This window comes from Hyperolius riggenbachi, chromosome 5 (assembly GCF_040937935.1).
Source record: "Hyperolius riggenbachi isolate aHypRig1 chromosome 5, aHypRig1.pri, whole genome shotgun sequence".
In the NCBI taxonomy this organism is placed as follows: Eukaryota; Metazoa; Chordata; class Amphibia; order Anura; family Hyperoliidae; genus Hyperolius; species Hyperolius riggenbachi.
Window position 1 is genome coordinate 402,887,435 of NC_090650.1, and position 26,232 is coordinate 402,913,666.

The following is a 26,232-nucleotide window of genomic DNA, read 5'->3' on the forward strand; positions in this document are numbered from 1 at the left end:
CCTTCCTTCCAGTATAGGTATCCTGATGACCCCTCTCCCATCTCTCTAGTATAAAAAGCCAGATGACCCTCCTCCCCTTCCGTATAGATATCCTGATGACCCACCTCCCTCCAGTATAGGTAGAAAGGTGACCCTTCCCTTCCCCCTAGTACAGCCTGATGTCCACGCACCCATGATCCTGTGGTGCCCTAGGCCATGGTCTATGTGGCATTGGCTTGAATCCAGCCCTGATCCCTATTGCAACGTCACTGCTTTTGATTGTCTTTTGCTTGCTTTTTTTTCTTTCTCTTCTTCTTACTCCTGTTATTATTTTCAATAACATATTTATTTCTTATGCAGGTTCCACTTATTTCTACTACTACACACCATCCTTGTTGCCTAATGGTAATTCCTTCAGCTGGAATTCTGACAACATGAATGCGTTTTCAACTGGCGGTTACTACTGCACGTTCTATGGGTTTAAGGTATATTTCCAGCTGGTAAACCAAATTCGATAACGATGGAATGGTACCTGAGATAAGCAATACCCCCCTGTATCTAACCTTACCAGAGACTTCCTCCAGCCCCAAAAGGTCCATGGGCTCCTTTGCCATTTTCACCGGCCGCTCAAATCTGTAGATATCCCCCCAGTCATGATGCTTTATGGAATCTTTTACATTTACATGTACACTAATATCATGGCTCCTGAAGATATTGCAGCCATTAGGGGGAATTACGCAGTGTTGAGCAATACAAGTTATTTCTTTATTGATTGAAGGGGATGGGGGCCTCATGTTACCTTTGCCCCAGGGCCCATTGAAGGGTTGAACCGGTCCTGCAGGAGGCTAAACACACAGTTCAGCCTCCCATCTGCCAGCCACCGAGTGCCACCTGCAGTTTAACCTCCTTAGCAGTAATCACAAGTACAGCTCGAGGTTGAAAAAACATGCCAGGAGAGGTAACCCTGAGCTGAATTCGTGGTAGCCCCCGGGAGGTCTATGCAGAGCAGTGTGCACAGCGGGTGTTTTTCACTCACCTCCCGGGGGATCCCGACGTCGGCCGCCATTCTTCTTCCTCTCCTCCGAGGCTCTGTTTCCCCCTGGTGAGATTGCTGCAGCAACCTCACTATAGGGTTATAGTGCCACCCGGAAGACGGAGGGAAAACTGCAGCACTGGATCCCAGGGAGGTGAGTGAGTGCTGGGCTGCTGCAGATCTCCCTAGCAGCATGATTTTTTTTTCAGGTTTTAGGGTCTAAAAACATGCAAAAGAATTATACCGCTTTTAGACCCTAAAATCCGTAAAGAATCATACCGCCAAAGGGGTTAATGCAGCGTAATGGCAGTGTCTGTAACCCCACGCATGTTAGTATTTGACACATGGTTCGGTTACCCAGCAGCAGTAAACCACATCATCATGTTGTATCTGAGTATAGCCCTGCTCCGAATGTGACAGTGCAATGGATGCCTCCCGGTAGGTGCACAGGAGCAGTGGCGTATCTTTAAGGGTGCAGGCATGGCACGTGGCCTAGGCGCCTCCCTCTTCAAACAACAGGGGGGAGCGCAGTGCTGCTGGCAGAATTTCTGAGTCTAAGGGAGTAACAATCAACCAGCAGCCTGGCTGTCTCAGTCTCTCTCATATATAGAGTTGTCCCGAACGGTTCGGCCACAAACTTATTTGCGCGAACATCGGTGGTTCAAGTTTGCGTCAAAACGCAAACTTTATGGCGAGTTAGACACGCCCCTATACTACATCATTGGGCTAAACTTTGACCCTCTACATCACAGTCAGCAGACACATGACAGTTAATCAGTCTGCACTCCCTCCTGGAGCCCCCCCCCCCCCATATATGGCAGCTGCGTCGGCCATTATCTCACTCGGTGTTGCTGCAGTAGTGAGAGAAACCTGCTGCAGAGATGGGGAAAGCTTAGTTAGGCTCTTGTAGCTTGTTCCTAGCTGATATTTGTTGTTGAAAAGCACCACAAAAAGAGCTCTTTTTTTTGTGCCACTGACACTGCATTATACAGCCCTGTGTGTCGCAGCTGGCCCTTGCTAATTTCCATACGGTGCAAGGCCCAGCACATTCAGTGTCTACCTTTTCACTGCACCTGTGTGTGACAACTGCACATTTGTAATACCAGTCCGACTGTGCATACCTGTTCATGTTCACTGCACCTGCGTGACAGCACATAGTGTTATATACCAGCAGTCACTGCATAACTGTTCACTGCACCTGTGTGTGTGACAGTTGCACATTTGTAATACCAGTCCGACCGTGCATACTTGTTCATGTTCACTGCACCTGCGTGACAGCATGCAGTGTTATATACCAGCAGTCACTGCATAACTGTTCACTGTACCTGTATGTGTGACAACTGCACATTGTATTGATACCAGTCACTGCATACCTGTTCACTGCACCTGCGTGATGGCACGCAATGTTATATACCAGCAGTAACTGCATAACTGTTCACTGCACCTGTGTGTGTGACAGCTGCACATTGTATTGATACCAGTCACTGCATACCTGTTCACTGCACCTGCGTGACAGCACCCAGTGTTATATACCAGTCACTGCATACCTGTTCACTGTACCTGTGTGTGTGTGACAGCTGCACATTTGTAATACCAGTCCGTGCATACCTTTCGTTGCACCTGTGTCACCGCACATTGTTGTACCAGCAGTCACTGCAAACTTTTCACTGCACCTGTGTAACTCCACATTGTTGTATCAGCGGTCACTGCAACCTTTTCACTGCACCTGTGTAACCGCACAACGTATTACTCAAGTCGGTGCATACCTTTCACTTCATCCCCCCAATATGGACAAAACAAGAGGCAGAGCCAGAGGCAGGCCACACGGCAGGTCTATTCGAGGTCACGCTGTCGTGATTTCGTGCGGCCCTCGTCGACCAAAGTACAGTGTTCAGAAGAAGGCACTTACCATCAATCCCCAATATTGTCAGGACGTAGTTGACTATTTAAGACAGAACACTTCATCTTCCTCAGCTTCCGCACGGAAGCATGACATATCTTCCTCCTCCTGCTCTGATTCTGGCACCTCACTTAACACTCCATTGGCAGCCATCACCAAAGGGCCATCATCCCAGGGCTCAGCGGTGTGGACATTTTTTTGTGTGTTTACCTCAGATGAGAACAATGCCACCTGTACTCTCTGCCAACGAAAATTGAGCCGTGGAAAGACCAAGACCCGCGTAGGGACAACTACCTTATGAAGGCACATGATTACAAAGCACAAACTGCAATGGAATGACCACCTGAGGAAAAGCAGCACACAAAAGCAAATCCCCACACCGCAGTGGAAGATACCAGACCGCAATTATTTCTCAAAAAAGACGATACCCAAACTGTACTGTGATGTTGAAAGGCAAGTGGTGTCATCTCTGGCACACAGCATTGGGTCAAGGGTCCATCTGACCACGGATGCCTGTAGTGAGTGCTAGGTGTGTAATATAGTCCAGTTATTGGAGCTCTGCAGTGCACATCAATGCAGATAAATCATTCAGGTATAAGTATTGTTTGAAAACTCTGTCATGTCTCCTGCTGTGTAAAGCATGATCAGGCCTGCCCGAAGACCGTCCTCACACACAGCATCTCTGCCTGCCTGCCCCAAAACTAAGTCGGTCCCCACACAGCATCTCTGCCTGCACGCCGTGTGACTGCCTGCCCCAAGACTAAGTTGGTCCCCACACAGCATCTCTGCCTGCAGGCCATGTGACTGCCTGCCCCAAGACTAAGTTGGTCCCCGCACAGCATCTCTGCCTGCAGGCCGCTTGACTGCCTTCTCCGCCACCACCAACAGGGTCCAGGACTCCAGGTGGATTCCTGAATTTTTAAGTCCGCTGCTAGCAGCGGCCGCTATAATTTTTCTGGTGCGTGTACATGTCTGCCTAATTTTTCTGGGTGCACTGCAGCTGCAACAACAAAACAAAAGGCATGTACATGTGTCAATTCCCCTTCGTGATCGTTACCTTGCCGCGATGAAGGGGCTTGCATATCACAATGATGTAATGACCGACTAAATGAGTGTGTTGGGGTTGGGGGGCACACCTGACCCAAGAAGATAATAAGGTTGTTGCTTCATTGTGGACAGACCAAATTTGATCAGCTGGACACTCAGTCACTGCTGTTCTGTCATTCAGCTACCTCAGCCGACCATATGGGCTTGAAAACCGCCATCGCCTGCACTCTTGCCATGGTGCGCACCAGTCCAGCATGGCCATCACTACACAAACAGCTGTTTGCGGTGCGTTACACAGTGAGTTTCGTCTGTCAGTGTGCAGGGGTGCAGCTAAGGTTTTTGTGGCCCCAAGCGGACTGTAGGAAGTGGCCCTATCCTGCGGCGCGCGAAAAATGGGCGTGGCTATCCCTCATAAGTGGGCGTGGCCATGACATGTGGGTGGAGCTGGAGGGCGGATTGGGGCGGGATGTGGGGGTGATTGAGGCGCGCACAGCGCGCCGCGCCGAGAGATGGATTTGGCCATGACATTGTATGGGCAGAGCTTAACCGTAGCACAGCAAATATAGCCAACTATGACCATTAAATAATAAATGCAGCAACAGTTACCCCAGACACCAGAAAATAAAAACGCAATTTGTGCAAAATTTCAGCAGAAAACAAACGCAATTTGTGCAACATTTCAACTGAAAACAAACAGAATTTGGGCCACATTTCAGCAGAAATGAAACGCAATTTGGGCCACATTTCAGCCGAAATGAAACGCAATTTGGGCCACATTTTAGCATAAATCAAACGCAATTTGGGCACATTTTCAGCAGAAATCAAACGCAATTATGGCACATTTTCAGCAGAAATCAAACGCAATTAGAGCCACATTTCAGCAGAAATCAAACGCAATTTGGGCACATTTTCAGCAGAAATCAAACGAAATTAGGGCACATTTTCAGCAGAAATCAAACACAATTTGGGCACATTTTGAGCAGAAATCAAACGCAATTAGGGCCACATTTCAGCAGAAATCAAATGCAATTAGGGCACAGTTCAGCAGAAATCAAACGCAATTAGGGCACAGTTCAGCAGAAATCAAACGCAATTAGGGCACATTTTCAGCAGAAATCAAACACAATTAGGGAACAGTTCAGGAGAAATCAAACACAATTAGGGCACAGTTCAGCAGAAATCAAACACAATTAGGGCACAGTTCAGCAGAAATCAAACACAATTAGGGCACAGTTCAGCAGAAATCAAACACAATTAGGGCACAGTTCAGCAGAAATCAAACACAATTAGGGCACAGTTCAGCAGAAATCAAACACTATTAGGGCACAGTTCAGCAGAAATCAAACACTATTAGGGCACAGTTCAGCAGAAATCAAACACTATTAGGGCACAGTTCAGCAGAAATCAAACGCAATTAGGGCACATTTTCAGAGCTGCAAAAAGAAAAGAATTTACTCACCTGGCACTGGCAGAAGTCTTCTCTCCCCGTCTCCTCTCCTGGCCGGCTCCTCAGGCGCGCAGTTCCCACGGAGCTCCCTCCCTCCTCCAATCTCCCGCGCTGATTGAATCAGGGCTACGGGAAGATGGCCACCCGAAGCCCTGTACTGGAGACATAGTCTCCAGAGCAGGGCTTCGGCGGCGGCCATCTTCCCGTAGCCCTGCCCTACTCTGCTCTGCCAGCCCCGCGGGTCTGCGGGAAAACAGTGACGTCACACCGACGTCACTGAGCCGCCGAGGCCCCTACGATCTTGAGGCCCCAAGCGACCGCTTGGTTCGCTTTATGCCTCGCGGCGCCCCTGTCAGTGTGAAGCAGTACACTAATTACACTACCTGATTAATGTATACACATGCAAGATGTTTTAAAGCACTTTAGGCCTCCAATTTAGCAATAAAATGTGATTTCTGCCCTTAACCTCCTTGGCGGTAACCCCGTGTGTGACACGGGGTAAGCCGCCGGAGGGTGCCGCTCAGGCCCTGCTGGGCCGATTTACTTAATTTTTTTTTTGCTGGACGCAGCTAGCACTTTGCTAGCTGCGCCAGCACCCCGATCGCCGCCGCCGCGCGCCCGATCGCCGCTATCCGGTGCGGCGCGCGGCCCCCCCCCCCCCAGACCCCAAGCGCTGCCTGGCCAATCAGTGCCAGGCAGCGCCGAGGGGTGGATCGGGTCTCCCAATGACGTCCCGATGTCGCTGACGTCGGTGATGTCATCCCGCCCCGTCGCCATGGCGACGGGGGAAGCCCTCCAGGAAATCCCGTTCTTTGAACGGGATTTCCTGATCGGTGATCGCCGAAGGCGATCGAAGCGGGCGGGGGGATGCCGCTGAGTAGCGGCTATCATGTAGCGAGCCCTCGGCTCGCTACATGATAAAAAAAAAAATTTAAAACTGTTGCGCTTCCCCCTGGCGGTATTTTTCATACCGCCAAGGGGGTTAAACCCTGCTGTGCGTCAAATCCAGATTTTTCCCCGGGACCTTTGGTGTACATCCCACTCCGCCATGTCCTCCTACAGGTGTTGGACCCCTTGAAACATCCTTTCCATCACTCTAGTGCCCACAATTAATGTTTGTGTTTTGGTGGTTCGAAAGTTCACATGTTCGCAAACTTTTTTCACGTGTTCGGGTTCGAAGTTCGCGAACCTAAAATCGGAGGTTCGAGACAACTCTACTCATATATCTACATACGTGGGCTCCAAACTTTTTCCTCTCCCCCTGTCCTTGCAGCCCCACTTCTGTGCTCCCCTCCAGGGGATGGAGATAGCGGCAACATTGGCTGGTGCTCAGTCCTGATGCTGCTGGTCTGGAGGTTACACAATCTTACATTCATTCCCCTCTCTGTCATTCTCACCTTCTTCAGCCTTATCTCAGTGTGCTGCGTTTACTCACGTTTATTTATTAAACTCTCTCCACTTTAACCATCACCCTGCTGGCAGCTCTGTGGCCAGCTTTCACAACTTCTCTCATGTTGTACACAGTCTACCTCAATTGTCAAAAATGCATTTTAGTATCTACTGATATGTAATCGGCTGTCAGGGTTTTATTATGTTATAATTGTCACTGCAAATGTTTCATTGTTTCCATTCATATGAACTAGGTACTATTGCTGCCTATTGCCGAAAGTGGCGGCGAAAATATCGGTATAAGAGTTAGTCAGAGGAAAGGTATTTTTAATGTTAGGAGTAGGGGGTGTTCAGGGCCGGCCCTAGACTTTTTGCCGCCTGAGGCAAATTTTGAAAAAATTATTGCTGCCGCCGCCCTACCCCCCTTGGGGGGGGGGCGCCGCCGCCGAGCTGGAGGGGTAGCGGGCAGGGCGGGGGTATTGGGCCTAGCGGCGGGGAGGGGGGTCGGACCCCCCCTCCCTCGCCTGGGTCCCCCGTCCTCCGCTCCCCTCCAGCCTTAAATACATCAGAAGCGCAACTCTCGTAAGAGGCAGTGGGCGGGGAGGACTCACCTCTTCCTCGCTCGATCCAGCGTGCGCTCCACTGACGTCCCTTCCTGCAGCGCCGTCCATTTACAATACAGTGGGCGGCGTCAGTGGAGCGCACGCTGGATCGAGGAAGAGGTGAGTCCTCCCCGCCCACTGCCTCTTACGAGTTGCGCTTCTGATGTATTTAAGGCTGGAGGGGAGCGGAGGACGGGGGACCCAGGCGAGGGAGGGGGGGGGGTCCGACCCCCCTCCACGCCGCTAGGCCCAATACCCCCGTCCTGCCCGCTACCCCTCCAGCTGGGCGGCCGGCTCCCCGCACCCACCGACGGGTGGATGCCGCCCCTAGAAATTTGCCGCCTGAGGCAAAAGTTTCACCCCGCCTCATGAGCGGGCCGGCCCTGGGGGTGTTACTTATGGGTTAAGTTTAGGCACTATTGGGGGGGGGCGTTTAAGGCTAATCATGGGGGGGTGGGTAAGGTTAGGCACCTGGGGGGGGGGGGTTGGTTAAGGTTAGTCGGCACCAAGGGAGTGGTTAAGTTTAGGCAGCACAAGGAGAGGGGGTCCTAGGATAACGCATAGATAGACGGAGAGTTCTGTATGAGAGTAGGGTCAGGAAGTTAGGTAAAGATTACCAATATTTTACTATAGGAATTTCGTAATATAGGAATGTCACTAGTACAATATCGGTAATTTTACAGATATTCTACTAGTGGCAGTCTGCGGTGCTATTTTTAGCGGGCACCTTTTTTATAAGTATGCCCCCATGACTGATCAGTAGCAGGAGGGTGTTGCCCAGGGATTGCTTACAACTGTTCAGAGGACAACTTGCCAATAGAGATGGCCCAAACATCAAATTTTCAAACTCAAACTTCCGTAAAAGTTTGCGAACAGGCAAACCGCGCTAGACTTCAATGGGCAGGCGTTTTTAAAACCTATAGGGACTTTTTCTGGCTACAAAAAAAGTGATGGAAAAGTTGTTTCAAGGGGCCTAACAACTGGACCGTGGCATGCCGGAGGGGGATCTATGGCAAAAGTCCCACCAAAAATTACATAGTCGACACAGAGTCGTGTTTTAATCGTTATAGGGCAGAAATCACATTACATTCAAGTGCAGTAAAACGTCCGGCGTGAGTACATGTCTACCAGGTAGTGTAAGGTTATGCCAGCTTTACACACTTACAGACCCAACGCAGCGTTTACCGAGATTGAGCGCTAAAAGGTCTGTAAGGCCCTTAGGCGTGTGGTGCTGCATGTGCGCTCAACTGAACGGACCAGCGTGGGCGTGTAGCAGAGGCCACAAAACAGCAGGATGGCTCAGTCTACAGCATTTGTTTTGTACATAAATCTAATGTGGAAAAAAAAAAGTTTATTTCAGGCCTGGTGAGGCCCTTAGATGTGGTGTGCTGCATGTTCTCTCAACTGAATGGACTAGTGTGGTGTGTAGCAAAGGCCAAGTTTTGTGATGGGAATTATTAGGGGAAGCATACGATGGCACCAAACAGACCAGCTTCAGTGTACAACAACATTATTATTATTATTTTTAATTTTTTGGGGCTTATTTGTGAACTCCTCCATGCTAACTACTGTATTTTTGGACTATAAGACTCACTTTTTTACAGGGAGTTCCTGACTTGCAAAACGCTTGCCAGTATGAACCTCCAACCCAGCGGGGACTCCCGGTACTGTGCCCATGCAGAGGAGGACACAGGGGGACAAACGGAGGACATAGGAAGACACAAAGGGGCATAGAGGAGGACAGAAGGGGGGCATAGAGGAGGACACAAGGACAACAGAGGCGGACACATGGGGGACACAGGAAGACACAAGGGGGACACAGGAGGACACAGGGAGACACAAGAGGTACAAGAGGGCATGAGGTACAAAGGGGGAATAATCCACAAGATTCCCCTTCACCATGGGTGCACCAGGGTTAGTATATATTTTTTCCCCTGGTTTTTGTCCTCTAAATCTAGGTGCGTCTTATGATCAAGAGCATCTTCTGGTCCAAAAAATACGGTAGTTACATGACCATGCAGCCATGTGAGATTGAGCGCTAACAGATCTAGATGTCATGGATATATACAGGTATATTACATACCAAAATATAATTTATTTAAAAAAAAACCTGTTTGTTTCAGGCCTGGGTGACACTGATGAGAGATGTGGTGACTTGGCTCTGCACGCGATGGTGCAGGTTTACATACAAATGTAATTTGAGAAAAAAATGTTTTGTTGCAGCCACCTGAGCAGAGGGCAGACAATGTCATAGCCTATACATTTTAGAAACAAAATTTAAACTTTTTGTTTAGAAAATAAATATTTGTTGCATCCCTGGTAGGTGACACTGACAAGATATGCGGTGACTTGGCTCTACACATGATGGATGGCACAGGTTTACATACAAAAATGTAAAATGTGCGGTGTGTGTCTGTACATGGCGATCAGGTAGTGTAAGTGCTAGACCCGCTTCACACTGACAGACCAAACTCCCCGTTTAACGCACTGCAAACAAGATTCTCAATAGTAAATTGGCTCTTCCAAAAATATTGGGAGGTCTCAATCTTCCTTCTATTAGAGAATATAATTTAGCGTCTCTCTTGCGACATGTTCATGATTGGGGGACAGGAAATTAATCTTACTCCAATACGAAGCTGGAAAGTGAACACACTTCCATGGTCGCTCAATGGCCTTTTGCATGCTCAATATAAAAATGTGCCCCTACGCCTGAAACAAAATGCCGTTTTCAGAGACACAATTGCAACATGGAAGGCAGTTCGGAAAAAATGTTCACTACCATTTAAGATATATAAGTATCTCCCACTCTGGGGCAACCCCAACTTTCCTGTTAGTACTCAGCAGAAAGACTTCGCGCGTTGGGATGAAAGGGGCTTAAAAAACGTGGGCAACATGTTCGATATTCACAATGGGAAATGGCTAGCCTTTTGAGAGTTAAGGGAGAAATTTGGGTTACCCCCAAGTGACTTTTTGCCCTATGCTCAAGTACGCTCCATGGTTTCACATAACCTTTGCTCACCAAATATTATTATGACTCCCACAAAATTTGACACAATCTTGAAACCTGGGAGCTCTGCTCGCACATTGGCAGAATTTTACCAGGCTCTCAGAGACCTAGATAGTAAAACTATTGCTGATAAAGCTATGAGTAAGTGGGAAGATATACTCCAGGAAGACGATGTGGGGGAAACATTTTTTAGCAGGAAACATGGTTGCTAGAAGGGTCATCAAAGATGAAAAATGGAGATCGTCCCATCTCCTATTTACACACAGAGGCAAATTCGCTTTCAACATAAAATATAAAAATCCTTCTACTCACTATAATCCTTGGTGTTCTAAGTGCAAACTAAGAGACGCAGATCTTTTTCATTGTATGTGGGAATATCCTAGCATACAGAATTTTTGGGACAAAGTCATCAGGTACGCTAACAAGATATGTAAAAAAAGAATATTGAAATCTAATCTTTTGTTACTGTTTAACTAGTCAAGTCCTGCCTCTGCTGATCCCTTGGTTGTTCCCTCAGCCTTATACCACATTATCTTAATAGCGGCACGCCGAGCAATACTATGTAAATGGCTTGACTCAACTCCTCCAGGTATCAAGTTAATACAAAAGGAACTCTCTTATATCTTCTTAATGGAACGATTAAACACTCTTCAGGCAAAAGAACAACAAACAAAGTCTTTCTTTAAAACCTGGAGGAACTTTATTCTTCATCAGTTTACATCACAACAGATTGAGGCTCTTATGAGAGACTTTATTTACACTTCCTGGTACTGCTTGGAGGACATTGGAGAAACTCTAGGTGCTTTAAAAGTACCTACTAGACGCTAAATTCCCGACTTAATCAGTTATAGACTACGGGAGAACTACCCCAAGAAGTGACTCGTGGGGGTGGGAGGAGAGGGGAGGGAATCTGGGGGGAGGGTAGCATAGGGGTTAAGGGAGGGTGAAAACAGAAATGCATAGTTTGTCTCTTCTGTATCTTGCTATTATTGCTAACTATTGTTCTTTATGTTCCACTATGAGCAAACTTAATAAAAAGTTTAAAAAAAAAATATTGTCAATAGTTTATACCCTCAGAGCATAAATGTTAGTTCTCTCTGAGTCAATCTTTGTGTAGTGTTGACCGTGCTTGTGCGCAAGTTTACAGGAGTGCAGGCGATGGCGATTTTCCAGCCCTTATGGTCTGGCTGTGGTAGTTAAATGACAGTAAAGTGAGCAAAAAAAAACACTGATCCTGCACTGTGGGCCCGGTGTTGGCCTAGTAGGCTTTATTGTTGGTATCAGTGGTCAGGTTGACCCTTGCACGAACACTTTGGGCCAGAGATGCGTTGACTTGGCTTTCCACACTACGGTACAGGTTGGGGATTGCCTTTTTGGAAATATAATTTCTGCCGGGTACCTTCCACTGTGGTGTCCCAATCGCAACAAATTTTTTAAAGGCCTCAGAGTCCATCAGCTTGTATGGTAACAGCTGGCGGGCTAACAGTTCCGACAAGCCAGCTGTCAGACGCCGGGCAAGGGGGTTACTCAGAGATATCGGCTACTTCCGCTCAAAAATTTCCATCAGAGACACCTAACTGCGGGCAGATGAGCAGGAATTGCTCAAGGTGAGAGGTTGAGTGGAGGGTGGCTGCGATGGGACAAGGACAGCAGAGGTTGACGTGGCTCTAGAAGCTGGACCAGGAGGAGAGTGGCTTTGACTTTGGGTTTTGCTTATCCTCATGTGTTGCTCCCATTGACGTGGGTGTTTGGAGCCCAGGTGCCTTCACAAAACTATTGTTCTTAGGTGGGTGTTGGACTTACCACGACTCAGAATCTTGTGGCACAGGTTGCATATGGCATTGCTGTTGTCAGAGTTAAACGCACAAAAAAATTGCCACACTGGTGAGCTTTGGGATGACATTCTGGTGGTGGTGGAAGTAACAGCAGAAGTTGGCAGGTGTGTTGGCTGGCTGACCCCAGGTGCCGATACATGCTGTGTGGCAGTGCCACTAGCTCCTCGTGACGAGCTCCCTCTGCTTACAACTCATCTCCTTCTCCTCTCTGTCTCCCCATCTGAACTCTCTCCCTCTTCTTCATCTCTTCTTACTGGCACCCAGGTCACATCCTTGGACACATCAATGTCATCATCTGCTTCACTTGTTCCTGACAACTCACAATAGGCAGCAGCAGCACTTACATCATCATCATCATCATCATCCCACCTTAAAGTAAAGGTCCAAGGAAAGAAAAAAAGATCCACTTACCTGGGGCTTCCTCCAGCCCGTGGCAGATGTCCTGTGCCCTTGCCGCAGCTCCAAAGGCTCCCGGTCTTCTACGCTGCAGAACCCGACCTCGCCAGGTCGGGTTCTGGGTCGGCCTCTTCTGCACTCCACGGCGCGGGTCACATGGTCTGGCCGACATCATCAGGACGGTACTGCACAGGCGCAGTACATCCTTGGATGTTTCCTTTAAGTCTGTGATAAATCAAAATACAACAACAATAGCACTTATGATGCTGGGGTGTACTGTACTACTGTGCATGGAGTCACTAGGAGTGTACGCATGTCTGTGACCAGGCATGAGCTTCCGAATTCCGCGAAAGCTAAAATACCGAAATTCTGCCGGAATTGGGGTTTCCGCATTTTTTCGCGGAATCCGGAAATCTCAAACCGGAATGCGGAATAATGTGGAATTCCGGCAAAATCGGAATCGGAATGAATTGACCAATCAGGAGATGCGGAATGAGTTGACCAATCATGATCAGAAATGTGTTGAATGGAAGCTGTTTATCTAGCAAGGAAATCTGATTGGCTGTTTGTGGCTCCGCCCAGGTGTGCAGGGGGGACACGAGACCCCCAGAATATAGCATCCTAGGTAGTGAGGAATCTGTATACCAACTTTCGTTCAAATCGGTCAAGCCGTTTCCGAGTCATCGCAGCATATACAGTGGTGTGAAAAACTATTTGCCCCCTTCCTGATTTCTTATTCTTTTGCATGTTTGTCACACTTAAATGTTTCTGCTCATCAAAAACCATTAACTATTAGTCAAAGATAACATAATTGAACACAAAATGCAGTTTTAAAGGGGAACTGAAGAGAGAGGTATATGGAGGCTGTCATGTTTATTTCCTTTTAGACAATACCAGTTGCCTGGCAGCCCTGCTGATCCTCTGCCTCTAATACTATTAGCCATAGCCCCTGAACAAGTATGCATCAGATCAGGTGTTTCAGTGGTTCAGACTTATAAGTCTGATCTGACAAGACTAGCTGCATGCTTGTTTCTGGTTTTAATCAGATACTACTGCAGAGAAATAGACCAGCAGGGCCGCCAGGTAACTGGTATTGATTAAAAGGAAATAAACATGACCGCCTCCATATACCTCTCTCTTCAGTTCCCCTTTAAATGATGTTTTTTATTATTTAGTGAGAAAAAAAGCTCAAAACCTACATGGCCCTGTGTGAAAAAGAAATTGCCCCCTGATCCTAATAACTGGTTGGGCCACCCTTAGCAGCAATAACTGCAATCAAGCATTTGCGATAACTTGCAACGAGTCTTTTACAGCACTCTGGAGGAATTTTGGCCCACTCATCTTTGCAGAATTGTTGTAATTCAGCTTTATTTGAGGGTTTTCTAGCATGAACCGCCTTTTTAAGGTCATGCCACAACATCTCAATAGGATTCAGGTCAGGACTTTGACTAGGCCTCTCCAGAGTCTTCATTTTGTTTTTCTTCAGCCATTCAGAGGTGAATTTGCTGGTGTGTTTTGGGTCATTGTCCTGCTGCAGCACCCAAGATCGCTTCAGCTTGAGTTGACGAACAGATGGCCGGACATTCTCCTTCAGGATTTTTTGGCAGAAAGTAGAATTCATGGTTCCATCTATCACAGCATGCCTTCCAGGTCCTGAAGCAGCAAAACAACCCCAGACCATCACACTACCACCACCATATTTTACTGTTGGTATGATGTTCTTCTGCTGAAATGCTGTGTTACTTCTACGCCAGATGTAACGGGACACGCACCTTCCAAAAAGTTCAACTTTTGTCTCGTCGGTCCACAAGGTATTTTCCCCAAAGTCTTGGCAGTCATTGAGATGTTTTTTTTAGCAAAATTGAGACGAGCTTTAATGTTCTTTTTGCTTAAAAGTGGTTTGCGCCTTGGATATCTTCCATGCAGGCCGTTTTTGCCCAGTCTCTTTCTTATGGTGGAGTCGTGAACACTGACCTTAATTGAGGCAAGTGAGGACTGCAGTTCTTTAGATGTTGTCCTGGGGTCTTTTGTGGCCTCTCAGATGAGTTTTCTCTGCGCTCTTGGGGTAATTTTGGTCGGCCGGCCACTCCTGGGAAGGTTCATCACTGTTCCATGTGTTTGCCATTTGTGGATAATGGCTCTCACTGTGGTTTGCTGGAGTCCCAAAGCTTTAGAAATGGCTTTATAACCTTTACCAGACTGATAGATTTCAATTACAGTACTTTTGTTCTCATTTGTTCCTGAATTTCTTTGGATCTTGGCATGATGTCTAGCTTTTGAGGTGCTTTTGGTCTACTTCTCTGTGTCAGATAGTTCCTATTTAAGTGATTTCTTGATTGAAACAGGTGTGGCAGTAATCAGGCCTGGGGGTGACTACAGAAATTGAACTCAGGTGTAATAAACCACCTTTAAGTTATTTTTTAACAAGGGGGGCAATCACTTTTTCACACAGGGCCATGTAGATTTGGAGTTTTTTTTCTCACTAAATAATAAAAACCATCATTTAAAACTGCATTTTGTGTTCAATTAGGTTATCTTTGACTAATAGTCAATGGTTTTTGATGAGCAGAAACATTTAAGTGTGACAAACATGCAAAAGAATAAGAAATCAGGAAGGGGGCAAATAGTTTTTCACACCACTGTACATATACACCGCCAAACAGTGCGCATATAAAAAAAACAGCATTTCCGTAAAAAACGGCGGAAATTTACGAAAGTACACTTTTCAATCATGTTTCCGTAATATACAACAACTTTATTGACAATAGACAACATAGACACAATCATTCAAAAATTATGGAAGTCCGGATAAAAATTACGGAAAATACATGCGGAATACCGCGGAATTACACGGAATACCGCCGGAATGTGCCGGTATGCGGAATTTCGGTATGACGGCATGCGGAATTGTTCCGGAAACGGAAATGGGCTCTTCCAACCATGCCTGTCTGTGACGTGCAGGTCAAATATACACTGCACTAGACAGTAAGTGGACGCAAAGGTTTGTGATAAATAAAAATACAACAATAGCACTTAGGCCCGGTTCACATTAGCGTTCCCTGTCCGGATCCGCCTGATCGGATCCAGACCGTATACTGTACAAACGGAACGTACGTTCCGCATAGCAATGCAAAGGCTATGCGGACGTTCACATACGTACGTTCCGTACAGTACGGAGCCGGATCCGGACACTTTTCCAACATGCGCTATTTTTTGGGTCCGGATCTCCGGCCCACGCACCCGGACCGGAGCTGGACCTGAGCCTGACAGCACCATCCGGAACACAGAAACCAATGGGAAACGGAAGGCACAGAACACACTGCCTACAAACACCTGACGTTCTACGCCACTTCCTATGCGTATCCAAGCGGCCATTTCGGATGGGGACACATGGGCCAAGCATGTCTGGAGTGGAGCAGCAGTGACAGACGTGCTGGAGCTGTTTGGCAGAATGTCGGAGGTGGAGGTGAGGCCTACAGCGGAGGAACCTGATTCTACAGGTGCACCTTCTGCTGACCCCAACATTTTTTTTATTTAAATTTCGCTATTTTTTGCCCACGGATCCGGATGGCAGCCTGATGCATGCCTGATGTAAACGGACCGGATCCGGATCGGAAACGCACGGTTCCGATCCGGATCAGGTCCTGATCCGATCAGGATCCGTTCAGGATCCGGTCCGTTTGCATGGCAAAACGCAAGTGTGAACGGGGCCTTATGATGCTGGGGTCTACTGTACATGGAGTCACTAGGAGTGTGCTTAAAGATAATGGTCTGAACCACATCCAAGTATAAATCAGCTTTATTGAAGATCTATAAAAAAAAATGCTGCGTAGCAGCTACAGCCTGCTGTTTCGGTTACATGCCCTTTTACAAGCGGCTTTGATGAGCGACTTGTAAAAGGGTATGTAACCCGAAACAGCGGGCTGTAGCTGCTACGCAGCATTTTATGGATCTTCAATAAAGCTGATTTATACTTGGATGTGGTTCGGACCATTCTCTTCAAACAAGACGGATCTTCACCCTGTTGGTACAAGGGGTTGTTTCCTGCACACCCACAGAGGATTGCCGAGGTTCTGTTCCGTCTCTCTTGAATCATTAGGAGTGTGCTAGCTGATTGGCTGCCATGTGTCTGCTGAATGTGAGGTAAGGGGGTCAAAGTTTAGCTCAATGATGCTATATAGGCGGCGGATCGAACACACCATGTGTTCACCTGAGGGGGCGGGCTGGAACACCTGTACTTCGCTGCGAAGTATTCACCAGGCAAATTCTTTGGGCCATCTCTACTTGCTAAATGAAAAAGAAAGTTGTAGCTCTGTAAAGCCATTTCCTTAATTAGCTTTCATAATTGTACTTGTACCTGATAGAGAATTATTTTTCTTATTATTTACAGAATGACGACTACTTGATGATTTCCCACCGTGTTACGGAGTTAGCGGATATGTTTAACATAATTGACATGCGTAACGGGTCTACCCAGAATCTGACTTTTGCAAACAACACAAATGGAGACTGGCACTTGGATACCAATTCAAGTACGGTCACCTACCTGGGTAAGTACTTTCTAACATTTACTTACAATGTTACTACAGGCATGCTGAATGGTTTCTGACTCTTCTGAGTAAACAGTCCATATGGTTTAAATTATTTCACATTGCAAAGCGAGAAGGTAAAAAATGGAAGATGGATCAAAAAATGATAGAAGTAAAGATGACCTGTAGGCTTATTCTGAGTCAGTGATTTAAAGTGAATGTTTACCCATTTAAAAATAAAAAAGTCAGATACTCACCTAAGGAGAGGGAAGGCTCGGTCCTAATGCGCCTTCCCTCTCCTCTCCCGGTGCCCGGTCCCGCGCAGGATCCCCCGTAGCAGTATTCGACCAGTTCGGTCAAATACTGCCACTTCCGCTGCCGAAGGGATGTTTCGGAAGCCTTCGGGAGCACTCGGGCTCCCGAAGACAGGCAGCTCCATACTACGCATGCGCGAGCGCCCTCTATGACGCACTCGCGCGTACATAGTATGGAGCGGCCCATCTTCGGAAGCACGAGTGCTCCCGAAGACCTCCGAAGTCCCTGCGGCGGCGGACGCGAACGGGGGAGCCAGCGCAGCACCGAGGGCACCGGGAGAGGAGAGGGAAGGCTCATTAGGACCGAGCCTTCCCTCTCCTTAGGTGAGTAACTGACTTTTTTATTTTTACATTGGTACCCATTGGCTTTAAAGTATTAGAGGGGGAGCATCAGTACAGAAGTAAGGAAACTGGCATGGTTCATTAGAGAATGAAGATGGCAGCCTCCGTATTCCTCTCACTTCAGGTTGCATTTAAAGGAAAATTTAATGGGGATTCTAACTTTCAGCTTTACGTATGTATTGCTCTTCAACATTTCCTCAATTTTAACTCCACTTTAAATCAATCCAAACAAAATTTCTTAAAGTGAACCTCCGGACTAAAAATCTACTCAGCAAAACTGAAAAGGCTTGGTGTTTATTTAACAGTTTCACAGCATCAGAACTTTGTTTTTCTTACCAAAGCATCATTTTTAGCTGCATTTTAGCTAAGCTCCACCCATCAAAGAAAAAAGCCCGTGCTTTTTTTCCCTGATGCTGTGCAGAGCATGATGGGATTTCCTATGTTGTTATTCACGTTGCCTAGCAACTGGGAGAGGTGCTCAGGACACAGGACAGGTGGAACTGTGTCTCATGCTGTCACCTCCTTTCAACCAAAAAGATGGCTGCCATCATGAAATCAAACATTTGCCTGTTCTTTTAACACAGGATGGGTAAGAGATTATATTACCTATCTATTTTAATTAACATAACTAATGTAATTTAATGACAGTATGTTTGTTTAGGCTGGAGTTCCTCTTTAACCTCAGGATTGATTAGCTCCCCGTTTATTTTACTAATTACACCAGTTCTTCTTCATATTTTTTGACACATCTCGTATTCCATGACTTTCACATAATGTAATATCTGTAACAGTAACAGCCAGTTCACATTAGCTTTTAGCTGCCGATCCGGCCGTACGGTTCCATTGTCCGTTCTGATGAACGGGAAAATAAAATGCTGCAGGCCCTAATTTCCCGGACCATTTTGCCGAGCGGAACGGAAACTGAAGATTTTGCAGTGCACTAGGAACCTATGGAAAACGGACGTTTTACACCAACCTGGCTGTAAAAACGGACCGTTTTCCCCGATCCAGATGGCCAGATCCATATGGCTAGATCTGCAAAAAAATGCTAATGTGAACCGGGCCTAACTGACTGTTGCATTGCATTAATTGCTGATGCCTGCTGCCATTAATTTGGTGCAGGAATTACGGTATAGCATGGTGAGAGACAAAAAAAATCTTTATTGTTAACACCAATCAACACCCCCTGAACAATCGTGACACTAGCCTGTCTCCGAGTTATTGCTCTCACACTAACTCGTGTTTTTTAGATACAAAAGATATCCGGTCATATCAGCTGAGATATTGCTGTGTCTAGAATGAACAATCCTGCTTCAGACATAAACAATCCAAAAAATGGTGCAAGAGGACTGTGATATGATTGCAAATTATACTCTTTTCTTTTGTCACCTCTTAAGTTTTTATCACATCGCCATGTTTTAGAATTTTGGCACTGCGGAAAAAAAATATCAATGGATGTAGTTTAGATAGATCATTCTAATGCCTAACTTTATATTTTATTTTACAGTCTCTGGAAAAAACAGACTTCCTGAGGCGGGACTACTGGATCCAACCATGCCAAACATTTATGTAAGTTTCAGAGCCTACCAGTGCTACTTCAAGAGCTGCCCTACTACTCCGAGTCCAGTCACAGTCCCGGTCCCTGGCCCTGGCCCTGTCCCTGGCCCTGTCCCAACAGACTCCGGAGTGTGTATGTGAGTATTCTACAAAATCTATTTTTTGATTGTATTGTCCTGATTATTGAATGATTTTTTTTTCCTACCCATCATTATACCAACTTAGTTTTTGATGTGTGGATAAATGATTTACTTTTGAGCAGCCCTGGATTCAGTCATACCGTATAAACAATGTTTTATGGTTGTCTTCAATGTGCTTCCAACAACTGTTAATTTGATACTTGTAACTTATAACAAACATATATAATAACAAAATCAGTACAATACATTTTGTACATTAGGACACATTTTCTAAGTGTTTATAATTTGACTGAGTGTAAATAGGGGGAATATTCATAATCCTCATTTTCATTACATATGTGAGTATTAAATGGATCATACTCAAAATTGAAAACTGTTAGCAATGGAGTCCCACAAGGGTCAGTACTAGGTCCAGTTCTGTTCAATTTATTTATTTATGACCCAGAGTATGGATAAGTAAGTCATGTTGCCATCTTTGCAGATTATACAAAATTATGTACAATCATCTGTAGTCAAATGGCCGATGAAACTAAATGTAGACAAATGTATTGGTCACATCAATGCTATGGCACCATGTAAACTAAATAGAATATAGCTGAGAGCATCAAACTAAAGGTGCGTACACACGCAGGACTGCAGGCAACGACGGGTCTGTCGTCACCTCCCGCTGGGCGGGTTTTCAGCAGACAGTCCGGCGTGTGTGCAGTCTGTCTGCAGACTGATACGGCTGTTTCTGAGCGATCCGCCTGGCAGATCGCTCAGAAACAGCCTTATCTTTCCGCCGACAGACTGTACACACGCCGGACTGTCTGCTGAAAACCCGCCCAGCGGCAGATGACGACAGACCCGTCGTTGCCTGCAGTCCGGCGTGTGTACGGACCTTTAGAGTAGGACTTGGCAATGCTAGTTGATAATAGATTGAGTAACCTATCTAACTCTAGCCCTAATGGCTCCTATACCGTATACGTAAGTATCACTCCAATATAGTCCATATGGGCTGCCTGTCAAGTTTCCTGTTAAGTGACAGGCAGCCTATTGGGCCAATCAAAGTGCGGGAATAATATCCTTTAAATTGGACCCACAGGGGCTCAGGGCAGGATGAGTGGAGCTCTCGTCATTGCCACTTAGCAGGTATACGTTCATAGTGCTTGCTATGCTACTCAGATAAGGCGTGTTAACGCTGATAAGGCAACACGTCTGATAATACATGTTGACTCTGATAGGGCGTGTTAACTCCAATAAGGTGTGCTATTTGTCTTAGTGAATCAAGCCCATAGTATCTATAATTAGATAATTCCAATATACAGTAGTATAAGCATATCCATTCATACAATATATATATATATATATATATATATATATATATATATATATATATATATATATATATATATACACACATATATATACATATATATATATATATATATACATATAAATATATAATATAAATGTAATACATATAAATATATAAGAATGAAAAATGTAATTAAAACAATAAATGCCAGAAATCAGAAATACACAGGTAGTTGTAAAAATATACAGTTTAAAATATTATTTCTGATGATAAAAGTCACAATCCTTAATGGATAATTCACATGTTAATAAATAGATATTCATAAATACTGGTAAAGTAATAGTGCTAATCACAAAAGATGCAAAGACTCTCGGTAAAAACTCTAGGTGCTGCTGTGGTACAAGGATTGCAGGACACACCAACTGCTCTAAAAAAACTTCAAATCAACCCCTGAACAAATACTGTGGGTTCTTTTGGTTCACTAAGGGCCCGTTCACACTGCACGCGTTTCCATATGTGTTTTGGAAACGCGTGCGGGGGGGCCGACACGCAGGACATCAGACATTGCATAGAGTGCAATGTCTGATGTTCACACAGCATGCGTTCCGGACCTGTGCGGTCCGGGAACGCATGCTGCACGCAGATTTTACAAAAACGCGCGGCTGTCCCATTCACTTTTCAGTGATGGGATCAGCCACGCAACGCATACGAACGCGGATGGCGTGCGTTCGTACGCGTTGCGGTCCGCATGCGTTGCGGTCCGCACTTTGTAGTCTGAACGGGCCCTAAACAAATACACAGTGATTCTGCTCCTTCATAACGTATAATCCAAATTTCCCCCCCAGAAAAAAATTGGACGGAAAAACTTTAAGGGCCCCTTAACTGAGTAAAATGATTTAAAATAAACGCATGATGTACCTGCAAATGAATATTACATAGTTACCTTGCCATCAGTTCCTCTCAAAAACTCACCATTTTCTTCTAAATTCCAGTACTGACAAGATCTTGTCAGACTTGTCTCTCCGGAAGCTAAAAGCCTTAGGGCCCTTTTCCACTAGCAGCGATTGCGATGCTGAATCGCAAAATCGCAAACCGCTAGTGATTTTTAAATCACCACAGTTTGCCAAATAACATAGGAACATCACTGCGCATACTTCTTTACCCTGTAAAATCATAAAAAGCACATAGTGCCCAGTACTGCTAGGAAACAGCTATAGTTAGCACCCCGTGCTGCACACCTGGGGGTAGTGCCACCACCTTATAGGGGAAATTCAGCAGGTCTCCCCCTCCGTGCTTGCACTCACCAAAAGCGCATCTTGCGAGCCCCTGAATGAGTCACGGAGTGTGACGAAACACGTAGGGCGGAGTCGGAGGAGCGCATTGACGTCACCCGGGAGCAGGGAAACAGTGGGAGCGAGCGGCTCTGTTTGTCCGCGGTGGAGCTGTAATCTGTAAACTGTAAGCCTGCAAGATGTTTTTATCTATTAAATGGATCTATGCTTGACATCCTGTCTACTTCCCCTTGGCTGGCAAAGGAGTGTGGATCATATTTGATATGCAATAGAGCAAGACGCGCTTTTGGTGAGTGCAAGCACGGAGGGGGGGACCTGCTGAATTTCCCCCGTAATCGCAATCGCAATCACCGGGAGAAGTTGGAACTTTGCTGAATCACAATCGCTAGCGTTTAGCCTGAACGCTAGTAATTGCTAGTGGAAAAGGGCCCTTAGGGCCATTTTTCACTATATCAGTCGCTGTTCGTTAAAACTAAAAGCACAACTGATGGGCAAGGTAATGTCCATGATTCTCGTATTGCTAAAGTGATATTACTGGTTAATGGAGTGCTGACTGGAAGCTGTTACGAGGTTATTGCCATTTTTAAAATGGAGGACAGAGAATTCCATCAATCACAGTGGGCCAACAGGATGCGGGGGAGGAGAAAGATTGATGAGTAGACTACGCGGAAGGTAAGTATGTCGTATGTATGTTTATTTTGACTTTTATTTTTCAGTTCAGGCTTGCTTTAAAGCGGTATAAAACCCTGACATAATATTCAATAAAAACAGGTTTACCTACTCTTTATATGCCATACGGTTATCATATTTGCTTTTGTGCATAAGTATTATTATTCATTTAGAACTTACAAGTGCCCAAATACACTTTTTTTTTTGCTCTGAGAGCTGCCTTTGCATTTTATTCATAATTGGTTTATTCATCTTGTAATGTACGCACAAATGCTTTCTGATTGTCTGACTGTGTTCTGGAGTGTCTGCACAGTCAGAGAAGTCTTTACTTTTTAAGTGAGGAATGTAAACACAAGATAACATTATCTCAAGTTCGGATGCATCCAGCTTTCCCTGCAGGGAGCTTGTAAGTCCTGTGTTTAACTAGTTGAATGTTGTTCTAGTAAAAAAAATGATGGTACTATATAATATGCTGTAAATAATCTTTTAGTGCAAAGAAGAAATGCTGGGTTTCATTCCGCTTTAAGTGAAAACCGAATGCAATGATTTGCAAATAAAATATGCAACTCTATATTTAGCTGAAATGGTACAAAGGCAACATGGTGAATGCTTTAATTGACCAATGTTACCATTAGGCCCCGTTCACACTGTATGCGTTTCCAGCCGCGTTTTGGAAACGCGTGCAGGAGGCCGACACGCACGACATCAGACAGTTCATAGACTGCACTGTCTGATGTTCATATTGCATGCGTTCCGGACCTGTGCGGTCCGGGAACGCATGCTGCATGCATTTTTTGCAAAAACGCGCGGCTGTCCCTATCACTTTTCAGTGATGGGATCAACCACGCAACGCATACAAACGTGGATGGCGTGCGTTCGCATGCGTTGCGTTCTGCACGCATGGCCGTCCGCGTTTGTAATGTAAACGGGGCCTTATATGAAGATAATAATAATTTTAAAAATGATGCCAACAACACAGTTAAGTCTGAGTCTCTCAAGCCTCTCGATTGGCAAAGTGTTTTGCTAACACTTTGTTTCATAATAACTTTTCTCCTGAGTTTTCTCCAAGGAGATATTTTCAAAATATATCAATAAAAAAAACTGTAAAGCTCCCGAGTCCCAACATGCAAGAAAGTTCTCAAAATAAGTTTGATATTACTTTTTTACTTACTCTTTAGTACTTTTTAAAATTTAGATAATATGAAAGCCTAAAGACTTTTGGGCGTGATAAGCATTGCACTAAGTAGGTTAGCACCGTTTTGAGGGAAAAACTCGCGCGCAAAGTGTTGCACGCAAAGTCCGGTGCGCGTGAAACATCGCATAGGGTTTAATGGTGTTGCGCGCGTAAACTTTGCACGCGTAAAACTTTACGCGCGAGTTTATTTTATCACGTCTAAACTGAGGTTAGCACGGCTTTGTGAATCAAGCCCACTGTATATACTTTTTAACCCTTGAAAATATTCTGGAAAGTCAGGGGTCGTCTTATACGCTGGATGCCATTGATGCCGGGTGATATGCCCTATCCTGTTACCGACTCTCAGATCTCGCTGCTGAGGACTGTAGTGAAGTGCACAAGTGCGAGATCTGAGAGGCAGAGAAGGAGGTAAATAGGATACAAGGGTGGGCTAGAAGGGTGAAAGAGGCAGGTTTTATGGGCACAGCACGATCTATTCTTCCATACCGCTCTGATAAATAGGGAGACAAGGAGAGCTGACCAATCCGCTTACGGAGAGGGAGAGTTGACTAATCCAACCAGTCAATCACACCGCAAAAATGTACAGGATGCACCAGGGCCGTGAATACAAGTCTACAACGGCATGCAGCCGACGCTCGCTCCTGCGTGCACAAGTGATCGCGCCGCCGTTACCTCCAGTTACCAAGGAGATGAAAGATTGGGAACGCAGTTCCCATTCATCTAAGTCCCCAATTCAATGAATGCCGGCGTCTACGAGACACCGGCATTCATTGTATCTTTCCTGTTGTTAAAGAGACACTGAAGCGAGACTAAATCTCGCTTCAGGTCTTATATATAGCAGGGGCACGTGTGCCCCTGCTAAAACGCCGCTATCCCGCGGCTTAACGGGGGTCCCTTCACCCCCAACCCACCCCCGGCAAAAGTTGGTCGTAAAATGGTCGCTGGTAATCTTCTTCCTGGAGGCAGGGCTAACGGCTGCAGCCCTGCCTCCCAGCGCGTCTATCAGACGCGCATCGCCGCCTCTCCCCCGCCCCTCTCAGTGAAGGAAGACTGAGAGGGGCGGGGGAGAGGCGGAGATACGCGTCTGACAGACGCGCATGGGGCAGGGCTGCGGCGGTTAGCCCTGCCCCAACCAGGAAGCGCTCCCCCGCTGCACGGAGGGGGTTTGGGGGGACAGGGACCCCCGTTAAGCCGCGCTATAGCGGCGTTTTAGCAGGGGCACGCATGCCCCTGCTAGCTATGAGGTCTGAAGCGAGATCTATTCTCGCTTCAGACTCTCTTTAACCACCCTGGCGTTCTGATTATATCGCCAGGGTGGCTGCGGGAGGGTTTTTTTTTAATAAAAAAAAAACTATTTCATGCAGCCAACTGAAAGTTGGCTGCATGAAAGCCCACTAGAGGGCGCTCCGGAGGCGATCTTCCGATCGCCTCCGGCGCCCAGAATAAACAAGGAAGGCCGCAATAAGCGGCCTTCCTTGTTTTGCTTATATCGTCGCCATAGCGACGAGCGGAGTGACGTCATCGACGTCAGCCGACGTCCTGACGTCAGCCGCCTCCGATCCAGCCCTTAGCGCTGGCCGGAACTTTTTGTTCCGGCTACGCTGGGCTCAGGCGGCTGGGGGGACCCTCTTTCGCCGCTGCTCGCGGCGAATCGCCGCAGAGCGGCGGCGATCAGGCAGCACACGCGGCTGGCAAAGTGCCGGCTGCGTGTGCTGCTTTTTATTTGATTAAAATCGGCCAAGCAGGGCCTGAGCGGCGACCTCCGGCGGTGTTGGACGAGCTCAGCTCGTCCAGACCGCTCAGGTGGTTAAGTGCCATGCATTACTTGCGATCCACGTGCTTACGTAGGTGAATCGGAAATGATGACTGAGGACATCTTGTGGCCAAATAGTAAATTACACCAAAATGCATTTTTATTTAATAAAAATCCCCACACTGAGTTTAATAATTAACTATTTACCTCCCACACCCTCCCATACTACTCAAACATTTTTTTTGTATAGGAAAAAAAAAATGTACATTAAAAAAATATATAAGTAGTTACCTTAGGGACTGAACTTTTTTTTAAATATTTATGTCAAGAGGGTATATTACTATTAATTTTTAATTTACGGGCCTGTAATTCGTGATAGACACAAACTGAAAAAATGCACTTTTATTTCCAAATAAAATATTGGCACCATACATTGTACTAGGGACATTTTTTAAACGTTGCAATAACCGGGACAAATGGGCAAATAAAATGTATGGCTTTTATCCACA

The 26,232-nt window shown here is 46.2% G+C and overlaps 1 protein-coding gene across 1 annotated transcript in view; it reads left to right on the forward strand.

Annotated features, from left to right (window-relative positions):
• The window catches only part of LOC137519451 (fibrocystin-L-like), a 388,270-nt gene that overhangs the window by 286,592 nt on the left and 75,446 nt on the right, over positions 1-26,232 (forward strand). Inside the window, exons 49-51 of the mRNA XM_068238405.1 lie at positions 340-479; positions 17,026-17,185; positions 19,328-19,514. Coding sequence (XP_068094506.1) covers positions 340-479; positions 17,026-17,185; positions 19,328-19,514 — 487 coding nt within the window. The remainder of the gene's footprint in view (positions 1-339; positions 480-17,025; positions 17,186-19,327; positions 19,515-26,232) is intronic.